General features: G+C 41.7%; 2 protein-coding genes across 8 annotated transcripts in view; one reads left to right on the top strand and one right to left on the bottom strand.

The window, feature by feature from the left end:
• Positions 1–13,787, bottom strand: part of DOCK1 (dedicator of cytokinesis 1) — a 281,002-nt gene that overhangs the window by 174,767 nt on the left and 92,448 nt on the right. The window lies entirely within an intron of this gene.
• The window catches only part of INSYN2A (inhibitory synaptic factor 2A), a 45,527-nt gene that overhangs the window by 27,951 nt on the left and 3,789 nt on the right, over positions 1–13,787 (top strand). For all 4 annotated transcript variants that reach the window (XM_083844836.1, XM_083844835.1, XM_083844834.1 and 1 more), the window contains one exon: positions 4,556–4,627. In XM_083844836.1, the coding sequence (XP_083700962.1) occupies positions 4,556–4,627 (72 nt within the window). The remainder of the gene's footprint in view (positions 1–4,555; positions 4,628–13,787) is intronic.

The following is a 13,787-nucleotide window of genomic DNA, read 5'->3' as shown; positions in this document are numbered from 1 at the left end:
AGAAATGCAGGAACATAAAAGCCTCCTGAAAATAACACGCGGCGGAGTTGGCAACCACACGTGAAGCACCGAGTACGAAGAACCCTCTGCTCGGTCACCCGGCCAACTGGATGCAGACACGGCAATGGCAGCGACCGGTATCTATCCCTCCTCCAGCGCCTCCATCCCCTAGTACACGGCACTGACCAGGCCCATCTGCATCCGTATGGAAACGGAAATACGAGGTGTGAGGTATCAAAGAATGAAGCTACTGGATTTTCGTTAGGGGAGATCAAAAGCCAAAAGGGCAACATCAAAAGCAGGTCGTTCAACAGCCACAAGTTTTGTCGACCAAAGTTACGAAATCTGGTAATTCTTACACGTAAACCAATGCAGCATGCCCAAAACCATGACGTTAAAAGCGGGAAATGAAGCTGCAAGGCTTAACGATGAGTTATTGTTACATAAAGCACGTTGCCCACGGGAGTCGCAGCCTGGGGGAACCCCTGGCTCCCAGGCACCCCCCAGTGCACAGCGAAGCGCGCCGCTTTGGATCTCAGAGAGACCAAAGCCAGTTCCCTAAAAAGCAAACAAGTTTTCAGTAGGAAGCTTTGTGAAAAACTTCACGCTTACACATTTAAATACAAATTGAAAAATACGAGTTTATACCAATGAAGAAAAAATTTACTGGTCTGTAGCCTGAACTCTTCTAAATTATTTTATAAGGGAGACAAGAGAAACACTTATTTGAAATACTCCATCTCGTACAGAAAGCACAACCAGAACACTGATCTGAGCCCAGTGCCCAGACCGTGCTCGCAGACTGTTTCTAGCAGTTAGCACTGACAGGAAAACAATCTTTAGCTGCTCTATTTTTCAGTAACTTTGTACTTCAAATCCAACCTCATCGTGTAAGGTCTATATGCAAAACCACTGTGCTACTGGTAAAATCTTTGCTGGCATGAAGCAGATAAATTCCATGCAAGCATTAATGTAGATAATTATGTGAAAACAAGAAAGTGAAAGCCCAAAGCCCTGGGGTAAAAACAACAGAATTCCTTTAGAAAGAGTTTAATTTCTAAGTAATTGCATTTGTGCTGTACCACCACTTGTACAGCGCGGGCTTGGCTGAAGAGGCAGCATCACCTGAACTGGGGTTTGAAAGAAAAGTCCTCCCTGAAAAAGCTGAAAAGATTCAAGAAGGAAAATTGATACTTTAAGAACAGTTGATGATAAATTCCGTGAGACTGGAACAGCTAATTGTGAACAGGTCAGTTTGTGGGTGACGGTGAGGCTAAAACCAAGCAGTGCTGAACGTGGCAGCTGGGAAATCGCGATTTCAAAGGGATCAAATTCAAATCATTTTTAATGCTGATACCAAAGGATCATTTTTTATCAGGTTGAGCCTGCCTTATACCATAAATTAAGGAATAAGTTTTTAAGCATTAAAAGATCATCATATGCTTTAGAAATTAATTTGAATAATAGTCCTGAAAACAAGATTAAAAAATAAATAAATAAAAATTTTCAGTTATGGAAGCAGGACCACAGTTCACGACTGAACTGGCACGTCCACATTAAGATCAAATAGAGCGTGGCTTTTGCTAAGTAGGTGACCAGCCTACTAACTTCTGGTGAGTTTATCACAACTAAAACGTTTTGTTACGACGGGCACGGTGCTGGGGGAGGCTGGCTGGATACCTCAGGAACTAGGAGTGCCCATAGGTACGCTTCTTCGTTACGGAGCATCCAGAGAGGGTAGCAATTCCACATCTGCATGATTATCCGTACCGCTGTGCGTTCATTTGGGTGTCTGATCCCGTATGGCTTCTTGGGGAAGAGCTCCCAAGTCCTGTGCCGGAGCGAGCGGGGTGTCGCTGGGAGATGCCAGCGCCGCGGGGCTGTCCTGCTCTGCTCCGGTGCCTGCCCCCAGCACACGCAGCCCTGCTCCTCCTCCTCCCCTCTCGTTCAAAGAGGAAATTCTCACCTCCTCCTCATCCCCGGCTGAAATCGTGGTTCTCAAGTATCCCAGTAAAAGAAATAACAACTCTTCGTTGCCACCCTATCACGACGCTCATCGCACGAGGAGCCAGGAGGACAGGTATAGGCGGGATAAATAACCTGGGTGCTACGCTTTGCTCTGGTAACTGGGCTTGGGGAACCTCGACAAAGCACTTGACAGAGAGCAGAGGCCGGCCAGGCGTGAGCCGCACAGACCAGCAGCGCGGTGCAGAACAGCACAGGCTGCCGGAGAGCAGGAGGTCGTTAGTCTACGAAGCAGCTAATTACCTGTATATTAAAAGGTACTTTGCAGGCTTACACGGAGAAATAAAAACGTCCCAACTGACATCTAATGAAAAAAAACTGGCACCCGGCACGGCGCGTTTATGTCTTTATCTATACAGAGGCGTTCAGGCACCCGTGCTGCGTTCCTCCGAAGGTGGTTATTAAATTAACTGCCGCCCCTGTCTGCGGGAAATAAAGGCTTCCAGCAACTGATCTGTAAACTTCAGGGGCTGGGTCTTGCAGCGACAGTTTTTAGAATTTGATCAATAGCTTGGAAAAATAATTTTACAAGCCCAAGTTTAATGCAGCGGTGACAAGTTGAGTGTCTGCCTCCAGGAGGATCTTGACGGGGAACTGAAAACAGAAACTACTTCGGGCCTCCAAGGAACAAAAAACAAGTACAAGCAGGTGTAAAGGAGCATCGTGTGCCCCCATCCTCCCAGGGAATAGCACGCCGTACAGAGTTCTGCTTTGCAGAAGTCCTTTTGCACATCTGGCTTTGTAGACGTGTCCAGATTCAGCAGTCCAGTTAACTGGAGTGTGTTCTTCTCAACACGAAAATAATTCCAAATTATTTCTTGGTACCAGGTTTTAAAACCACCACGTCCTTAAAATATGAAGGGAAAAAAGAAAAAACCCGGAACAGCAAGAGCTCTACCTTGCATTTTGCTTTCAGAAGGAAAAAGCGCCTTCACGCTAAAGCAGCAGATCCACCCCGCTAAGTGCCGCCCCTGGTACCGCTGCGCGAGGAGCTTTGCTCACAGGGCCAGGGCACGCGGCCACGGCAGCACCCCGCACGATTCATCCGTCGGGCGTCTCAGCGGAAGGAGGAATGTCACCTGCAAAGCCCAGCCTGGTGCAGTGAACGTCAGGTTCAGTCGCGGCCTTCGAGGGCACGCTGAGAGATTTCTTCTCTCTTAAAAACCTACGTTTTACATAAAATGTGTGTTTATAAGGAGCCGAATAAACTTCTAAAACAATACTCAAAGCTTTTTAAATAGCAAGGAGAAGTGACGCAGCGTATGTATTCAGGACATGCTCATTTTCTGTGTTAGGGACAGGCACATAAACAATTTGTATATCATTTTTCATTAAAATTTTGTATTGGAGACGCCTGATAGTTTGTTACATAAAAATTAGATCAGTATTTCCACAAACGCTGGGTCTTTCCATGACTGTTACGGGGCCAGGGAAGCGAGAAGCAGGCCCTCTGTCCCCAGGTAAGGCCAGGCATGGCTCAAGCTCCAGCACAGAACCTGAGCTCAGGAGCATTCCCTTACATTACTCATACCCTGACCCAAAATCTTCAAACTTCCACAGATGAGGTATTTTCCCATTTCTTTTACAAGTAACTAGGAGGAAACAGCAGATACTAGTCTGTATTTTACACAAATTGGAAAAAAAAAAAACTTAAAATGATTCTCTAGTTTAAATATGTAAGTCTATAAAAAAAGGAAAGTGCTACTATGTAAAAACTGACTTAGCAATTTTCATTTTAAAATCTTTTGCATGCAAGAACATTTGCGCTGATATACAGGCTATTTTGCTTTTTTAATTTAATACATTTATTTTAATGACATTTCCATCTGTGTACAGAAAAATCCCTGCATACCTGACAATACTTAGGTAAATTAAAATGTACCATGCCCCAAACTGAAGGGTGACAAAAGAGAGATGCAGGCTAGGTGAATAAGGGGAATGTTAGTTAAATGGGATGTTCTGCCTTTAAGACATGGACATCACCACAACTGATCTTCAGACGATTCAGTAAGAATCTTCATCTCATTGATACGAGGGGGGGAACTAAACAGACGCCGTTTTACATTATTATGCTCTGTAAGTCCACCAGGAACTAGAAAAGCCTCATGTATTTGAGAAGACAAGAAGGCAGCAGAGCAGCACTGCCTCGTCTGCAGAAGAGGAACACTCTCCATTCACAGTGATGGTTCGTCACTGTGGTACACCAAAGCCACATGTAAAACACAGGCTCACTTAACTTCATTTCCATGTTGTTTTCCCTCTTCATCAGTGTACAAAGTATTACTGAAATAAATCTGATATTTTCTCCTCCCGATCATTAATCACCTGTTTTCCAAACAGCATCATCTCATGGCTCAGTGAAGCTGAATATGCTATTTTTGATCCTGTTTTCCTAATAGCTAGATTGGTATGGTCAATACTAAAGTTTTTAAAAAAATGAAGTTCTTATTTCTATGAAAAGCAATCATAGAAGGCAAAAACTTGTTAAAATAAATTGCTTTTTAATGACCTCACGTTCTTATCTTTGTAGGCTTTCATATCGGACTGGTCAAGACACGGCTAACTGCGACACGTGCAGGAACAGTGCGTGTATTATCTACAGGTAGGTTAAAATATTAATCTTCCCACTTCTTACTGAATGAGAGTAACAATTTATTCATTAACGCAAGATCAAATGGTAGCCTTCATTAAAATGGTGTTTGTTTTTTCTCAATACACAGAAGCAGTTAAAAAAAAAAAAAAAAAACAGAAAATAAGTTTACCTTCACTAAATTACTTAAATTTAACTGACATCTGCTTTCAAGCCTAAAATGATAAATAGATGACTTTGGTCAGTACGCTGCTGCAGCTCTCAGATGTGAAGTGCTACAAGTTGCGAGCTGCATTGTCACATAGCTAGAGATACTTCCAATTCCTGTCCAACAGCTCAACGTGCCAAATTGATTTCATAGCAGTAACAACCGGACTCAGGAAGCAATTTTGAGATTTTAGAGCAAAGATAATCAGAGACAGATTCAATTTAGGTAGTTTAATCAGAAAAATTACTACCCGTTACATCATTACTACCCGGGCTTTTAAATACTTTTACATTTGTAGTAGGTAAGTTTTTAAAACATACAGGGCAAATACGTCCTGCTCAACACGAACAGCACACATCTACCTTCTTCACATCAGACCTGCTCAGTCTTCGTGCAACACACAAATGAAGACTCGCTGCATGCATACAGAAATCCCCTTTAACAGACTTGTTTTGAAGGTTTATGGTTCCATAAGGTGAATACAGGTTGGCTCGTTACTGTCAAACCTACAAACATGACAAAACTGCTTCAAGGCTTTGTTAAAGATGGGTTATACCTGCTAGAATTTCTCCTCCAGAAGGAAATACTTGGAGTTTACTCACTAGAACGGAATCAGGTGCAGAAGGTGAAAGGATACGTTTCAGTTTTCTCTAAAGCAGAGGTTCGCCTCCTAAAGTTTATCAGCCAAGAGACCCGTTTTGCCATGTGCTATGTAATGAGTAACAGATAATCAGTGGGCATGACACGAAGCCATCAGGAGTTTGATGATGTGTTTCATACTGACAGCTTAATTATCATCCTCCATTACAGAGTCTTAAAGAAAAGCAACTGCATATTTACATGTGGTGCAGGTAAGATGAAAATAAATGTGACTCAGATTATCGTTCTACCAGGGATTTCTTCTCTTTTCTGTACCACGGGATAAAATATTCTGAGCACTTATTTCTTGATTTCCTTCTGAAACCTATCAGCAAGTATTTCAGAAAGTCAGGCAATATAGTGCAGATGAAAATGTATAAAGACTGTTATTACCTAAAGATACAAACTAAAATGAATGTACAAATGCTGTCTAGGTCTGAAAACCACTTCCCCACTTGTTTCTCTAGTTGGTTTCTGATTCAGGTAGAAGACCTGCTCCTATTCATACCTTACACCCAAGCTGCCTAGAAGCGAAAGGAGAAAGGATAGAAAACTTCAACTCCATCTTTTCTCCCTAACAGCTAAGTAGGAAAGAGCAAGATGCTGTTTTGTGCTGGGGAAGGACCCAATTTACGTATATCTCCTTTAGACTGGTATTTAGAAGCATATAAATAACACAGGCCTGTGCTACTGCCCTGTTAGCTCAACCCACGCAATTTCTTTCTCAGGGCAGACATGGAAGTTGCAACATAGCGCTCCGTCATCAGAGATGCTCTTTTTGTTTCAAAAACAATTTTATTTTATTTTTAAAGGACTTGATTTCTAGCCAGCAGGTTTAAAAGTAAGGAACTTTCCAGTTTCTACCCTTTACACGCGCTGCAAATGAAAAGCGTGCAGCCATGCAGATTTGAAGTGCTTCCCTCCGCACACATTACCAGCCGGCTCCCCAGCGTTTCCCACCAGAACAGCCATTTGGACTGAAGCTATCGATGCAGGGCGTTCGCCTAAAGCAGCGTTTCCAGGGGAAGTTTTAGCAAAAATCAGCTCAGCTTTTTGACACAGTAGGAGAATATATGCTGCAGGCAAGAAGTCTAAAACCAGAAGACAGCGCAAAACCGGGGAGCTCTGAGGAGACTGAATTACTATGACAAGATAAGCAGCCAGAAAGGATAAAAGAGAAATTCGCTGATAAAACCACCACTAAGACACATTGCCTTGTAGGATCTTCCGCTTCCCCACAAGTCAAATACTACAGTGCTGGAACCTCCGAACAAAATGAAGCATCTCATTAGGGAGGATGCTAAAGCTGCTCTTAAACCTGAACTCGACGTGCAAGGAGGGAGGCAGCACCTCTGTAGGGACCGCATGACAAACCTTGCATACAGTTACGGTTAAGAAAGAACACGTTATAGGAACAGAAATTAAAGCCTCTGCACTCAGATTAAACCTTCCAAGGTGCACTGAAAACCTGAACGCCTCTGAGGGTGCTGGCCCCAGCCAGCAGTCAGTAAAGTCAGCATTCAGACCTGGAGGGCCACCCCATCCCACCCACAGCACGTTCCCCGACTGCTTTTACAATACTAGTAGAAGTATTTTTACCCAGCTTGGACCCGCTGTCCTCCCGCATCGTCAGCCCCTTCACACAAGCAGTAGATGGGGGACACCAAAGAAAATGTAACCAGCACCCTTACGGGGCAAGTCAGGAACTCAAAAAGAACACCTTAACTTTTCCATAATCGGCTTTGCTTTTAAAAAATGTAATCCAATTTTTAACACAGTAACATTAAAAAAAGACTTAGGAGGTCTTTCAAACCTCTATTTTTAAACTGAAACATCTTAGAGGAATGAATCAGTTGCCCTACTGACAATCCAGCTACCTGCTGTGGTGTCAAGTATAGCAGATGAGGAGCTAGAATGCAGAAACAATCACTGTAATTAAATTCTTCTCCTCACGATGACTTCTCAGAATATTAATCTGATCTAGCACAAAAGCTGAAGACAATGTGGAAGACAAATCACTGATGTACTCTAAGCTATTTTTGTTGCTTTTTGTCATCAAAAATGCTCATACTTTTAGTAAACATTTCAAGTAGAGGATTTTGAAAATAGTTATTTTGCATATGAAGTATGTATTTTTTACTAATATTCCAAATCTATTCTTACGTTCTCTTAGTGTTGAAAAGAATACATACTTTTTAGAATTAAAAAAAAAAAAGTGGAAAACCAGGTTACTTTTTCCTTTTTTAATAAATAGGAAACTGTTCAAAAATGAAACACTTAAAAATAGAAGGTCCCAAAAAATTAAAAACTTTCCTACTCTAGGATTCAGTAGGAAAAGAAACATCTAAATTTGATTCCCCACTTCCCTCAAAAATTTACTTGTTGCTACCATAAGAAATACGCTCAGGAACTTGACAAATTCTAACACAGGTCAGATTTCTTCCATTGCATGAGATGAGCAACATTAACTGCATCCTCCTCCTGCAGCACACATCAGTTCGCTGCTTCCACTGCCAATTAAATACCCATTTAGCTGCTACTGTGAAGGCTGGGAAAGGCTGGAGCAATTACCCCAAAGGTTTCAGCAGCCTGCTGTCACTGGGATCCTAATAGGGACGGGATCAGTTGTGCCACGTCTTGTGGAGCTCTGGGCTCAAAGACAGCTTCAAGACTCTTTTGCTGCAATGTTATCAACAGAGCTTTTAATGACCGAATCCCAGCTACACGGCAACAGTCTAAAACAGCAAAAGGTGTTCTGCATCGTGTCTTTGTAGTAATCACCGGACAGCAGTTAAATTTGTAGTCAAAAAATGTCACCTGTAGTAAAAATAAGCAAACTTTTTGTCAGGTGTTGATGTGTCAAACACGAACCCACTCCATCAGTATCCATGTAAGAAAAGGTTGCAAAACAGTTTCAAAATCATCTGTCTTCTACAAACTATAGAACAAAACTCACAAAAAGAAACAAAAAAAAATATCCATATATCCTTTCCAAACTAAATGCAGATTCACCGTTATTTTTTAGGTATAGAGGATAACTCTTACTAGGGTAAATTGTCAGCACAAAGTCAACTTAATACTGAGGTCTAGCAAGATCTTGTTATTAAGAAGAAATCACATTGATATGCAGAAATTGTACCAAATCTATCACAGCCCAAACCCATGTGCACTAAAATCTTCACAGGCTGTTTTATTCCGTGATTATCTTTTAGTGGAACTGCCCTTTCCGTTTCTATTTAAATTACCATCCCTCATGAATTTTAATCCTCGAAAAGGAATCTTTATGAGAAAATGAGTCTTCTGTTTAATATTTTTGTGCATTATTCTACGGCCTTTATCAGGAATTATCTCTGTGAAGGAGTATCTTAAGGAATTCACGCTAAGCTTCCCTCTGGTCAAAAAGGTCACAAATACTCTATAGTTTTTACAAGGTTACTTTAGCTTCTGGAAATGATCAAATCGCTAGGCAATTTCTGCACAGGGGGAAAAAAACAAACTTATATCAAGACTGCACTATTGTAGCTCTTGGGAAAAAAAATATTCAAAGCTGCAGCAACCATTAATTTGGCTATTTTTTATTCCTTTAGAATTTTGCAATAATATACGATGGTTTTCAGTATTTAATTTTGTCAGTGACATTTTAAGGCATGCTCCAGCTATTTAATTGAAAACCTATTATTAGAATCTATGAAATTTAACACTCAATAAACCAGCAGCTGCTACAGGTTAAAATCACGGTGACACAAGTCAACTAGGTAGCACAGAGGCCACATGGAAGTAGTTCAATTGTAAAGGTTAGACAATGATAATTATGAAAATACGTAAATATGGCATACAAAGTGAAATTAAACAAGTAGACAAATTCCTAAGATGGTATCAGTATAACAAAATCAGGTAACTAAATGACCAGATTAGGAATTTTCTCCATCTTTTTATTTCCTACCCATAGTCGTTAACTTACATTCCTTCTCACCTTACTTCTACTCTGTAACACGTTTAGTTGAAAATTTTGATCTTAATGGCTTCCCAACACTGACAATGTTTTGGGTCCTAGGCATCTGCGATATTCAGCTTGAAATAGGAAATTTTAAAAAAGGGATTGATTGCAAGTGTATTAAGCGATTTTTCAATTATTAGTGTTTATCTGGATCCTGATCTTCCAAGATGTGGCACGCACTAACTCCATGTCATCCTATTAACACAACCTAGAAGGAGAGACAGGGATGTTCTTCAATTCCAACTTCACATAGCCTACTTGAAGAGTTATATGTCTTGTCAAATGCTTGTAGGATTTGGGCCTAAACATTACAAACTAGGTAGTAAAAAGGGAAACAGAGGGAGTGTCAAGTGAAAGGAGGAAGGTTGTGGTTGAACAGAAGGAGAAAGGTTGGTCTTATCCTTGAGGGAGGAAGCGGAGGGAGAGGCTGCCCAGGGCCCGTGCAAACTCCATCCTTAGAGATTTCAAGAGCCAACTGGGTAAAGCCCTGAGCAACCTGGTCCTGAACCTGAATTGTTCCGATTCTGCAACCTTACAAGTAGCCAACAAACCAGACTGTTAGCAGCCAGCACCTTAAAATGATGCACATTAATAACGTGTGACTATGTTAGGAAAGATGAAAGCCCATCCGAATCGCTAAGCTTGTTGCTAGATCCGCTCCCACGTCCCATATGTTTAAAACCAAGTGGTTATGACTCCTCAAACTGTTTTCAATCCCTTATACAGCAACAAAATTAGAAAAAGTTCACTCTGCTGGCAGCATGCAAAAAATAAACACTCATTAACATATATTCTCAAAATCATCAGAGAAGCCACGAAGCCAAGAACAGAAAACCCACCACACCAATCCCTAATCCACAGCGCTGGGATTCAGAAGATGGGGTCAACCAGAAAATAAAGGAGGCTGAGCGAGTCGGCTGCTTTGCGCACGTGCCCTGAGCAAGATGCCCGAGTTGTGCCTGGACCAGCCCCTGCACCACGAGGCAGGCCCTAGGTACTGACACAGGCCCAAGGCCTCTGGGCGGCGCCGGGTGTAACGCCCTGCCGGGGCCAGGCACTAAATGCAGCCCTTCACAGGTGGGCAGGAGGCTTCGTTTCCCTTCCTTTTCTGAGTACAGTTCAAGGACGTAGCACAGAAAGTCGCTGTGTACTCGCTGTGACAGCACCCGAGCCCTCAGCACCTTCAGCCCGCAGGGATTTCACTGCGCAAAGAGCGGAGCTGGGGGCACTGAGCCCAAAGCAGGAACAGAAACCCCATGGGTTCCTTCTGACCTCACCTCTGAAATTAACAGCAGAGGAATGACAGCAGTTTTCTAGGCAGCATTCAAGCGCTGCCTGCTGCCTTTCTGCAGCGTGCCTCATGCATGGCAAGCCCAACTTCCCGACACTTGCGTTTGATGGAACGAGTACATCAAAACAAGATTCTCCAAGGTCTGCTATTTTATTTGCTCAAATTCTCATGGGGCCACCATATATGCTAACTCACATGCAAACGTACAGTCTTTGTTACAAACCCTGTAAATATACAGTTGCTTTGCGGGGAAAAACTGATTTATTTTTTTAATAGAGACAAAATTTTGCTGCTTATAGCTGGTCAGAAAAGCAGCCTAGGTCCTGTACTGCACACAGGCAAAAACTGAGATAGGCCCTGAGGGTGGGGGCACTCCAGACCTGGCAGCACTGCGGGTCAGTCAGCGGTTAGATCCGATCAGATTTGTCGGGCAAACATTTGTGATGCTGGCACTATTCATGATATTTAGATTTGTCTAGCTTTTGTAGGGCTTATTCTTAATTGTTTGTATTCATAATTGTTGGCCTAACTGTTGAAAAATATACTACTTGGTCATCGTGCTATGGATAAAATACTTCTGATGCCAATAACAATCTCCGTAACGAATAATGCTCAGCGTGTACAGCCCTCGGTTATACGGTAACTGCAGGTGTCACGGGGAGGCTTGAAGACGTGAAAGAGGCCATTTGGAAGTGAAACAAACCACACGTCATAAAGAAAAGATTTTTTTCCTCTCAGGAAAAGGTCACTGAGAGGAAACCTACAGATGCTTAGGATACAGAAATACCGCTAAGCAAAGCGGTATCGGCAGAGCTGTGCCAGGTGACAAAAACTAGTTCTCGAATACGAGGTTTGGAAAGACAGGGGAACAGGCTGTAGAGAACATCCACCACTCTATAAAGAAACGTAAGGAAGTCACACAAATATGTGACGCTCGCTGAATTTAATTGTATTCCATCTGTTCGATAGAAAGTTAGAAACCAAAAATAAAATCAGCTACAGCTGATTTAGAAAAATATGAAAAATTACAAAATAAGGTTTTTGTGTTATTACTGCAGCACAAACAAGTCTACGCTGAATCCTGAGTTTGCAAGCAAACAAATCATTTGCCTCAAAGGAACAGTTACATTAGGAAACCTACAAAGCTAAATAAATTGATCCCGATAGATAACAATTCTCTTGCAAAATGTACACGGTTATAAGAGGTGAAATACATTTCCTTTTATCCTCTTTATAGTTTTCAGAAGGAAAAATATTTATTTTGATGTAAATAGGTAAACAGCCTGAAATGAGCTGCAAATGGTTTTATGCAGTAGGGAATGACAATCATGTGGTTTTTGTCATACGGACTAGAATTAGCAGAGTTCTTCTCCTGCAGTCCATCTTTAATAAAAATCGATTATGAAAAAAGGTATTCTGCTCAGAAAGTTGGTTTGGTTTGGTTTTTACAAGTCTCTTGTACATCAATTTTGAGTAGGTCTTAAGAGAGTTTTCCAGCTGAATGTACGGACAACATTTGCAGAGTAGTAAAATGACCTGTGCCAGTGCCAGAACTGAAATGCCTCCTCCCGTCCCCAGACCGACACTGAAAAACAAGCCAACTGTAACACCAGCCAAAGCCCGCGCAGATTCCCGAGCTGCTTTAAATGCGATTTGCGGAGCTCTTGGAGAAGAATCTGTTTCGTTCTGAGATTCTTCCAGTGTATTTCTGAAGGCATTTATGCGCTGGGACATTCGCAATCAACTGACATCCCAGTCTTCCCACGAAATTAACACCGCAGTTATCTAACCAACTGCTTTTTGCCAGCTAAACTGGAAACATGACCACGTTATTGAGCTGAAGACTGCTCTGCTCTTTCCTTAACGAGGATGAATATTAGATTCGGTGGTCTGAGAGCGTGCCTCTGTAGTAACAGAATATCTAGTGCTGCTATCTACAGCAAGTTCAGTGGTCAGAGAGGCAGTTCTAATGTGTATCTGAAATTTATACATATATAAATATTCTTCGTTTTGAAATGTCTTTTTACCACTTAACAACGTGGAGGCAGGAAAAATATTTTGAGTATTTCAACTCTTACCTAAAGGACTTCTTCACTGACTATTGGGAAGTTTGGGAAGTTTCTCCAACCACTTCAGATGACTGAGATGCTGACTGTTTTACTCAATGTGTGTTTAACTGTCAAACTAGGTACTAGTCTTACAGCCAGATTAAAAAATAAATAAAAAACCTAACACCTTTCCAGTACCCCCTTCTAGGGACTTTACTGGAAGTCCTCCTGATAGGCAGACTCTTCACCAGCTCTTCGAAAAGCCAAGCTGTAACGCACCTCACCCTTCCAATATCCCAAACTTTTCCTACCAAACTTTTGATTTCCTCTCTTCCAATCTAAGAGGAAAATAAAATCCACCTAAATCCACAGATGGTATAAAGAAGCATAGCTTCTCTCATACCTTACCCCAAACGAGCAAAGTCAGAAAGGACCCAGAAAACACATTTAATAGTTATTAAAATGAGCTGACGTCCAGGAACGCCGTATATTTATGCAGCACTGAGGTATCCGAAGTAGTCGGTGCAAACCCTGTGAAACCTCAGCAGCAGAGGTGAAAGGGCAGCCGATCAGATGCCTCGAAAGATGCACTCAGTCTTCAGCTCAAACTGCTAATTTTAGAATATCAAGCAACATACAGGGAAGAAAGATATTACACTATTCGTTCCATAAAATTTCCCTAATTTCACTGTCTCCTAAATTCATCCTCCGATATCCAGCTGCAACGTAATGCCCAAGACAGGATGAAAACACTCGCTGTAGGACTTGGCCACAGGTTGGCATACCAAATGCAATTTAAACCATGACGTTTAAGGTATTTGAATGTACGTGGCCTAGATTCGGTTTTGAGTACCAGATAAAATTAATATTTTGCTGAAGTTCATAATGTGATTTGTTTTATAAGCTAACCTTGAATCTGTAGCTCTCTCTATTGAAATAAGGATTATAATTTCATCGTTATTATGTTTCTTAATTGCTAGCAGGATTTC

This window comes from Anser anser, assembly GCF_964211835.1.
Source record: "Anser anser genome assembly, chromosome: 7".
Taxonomy (NCBI): domain Eukaryota; kingdom Metazoa; phylum Chordata; class Aves; order Anseriformes; family Anatidae; genus Anser; species Anser anser.
The sequence above is the reverse complement of the archived record's forward strand: the minus strand, read 5'-3'. Positions and strand labels throughout refer to the sequence as shown.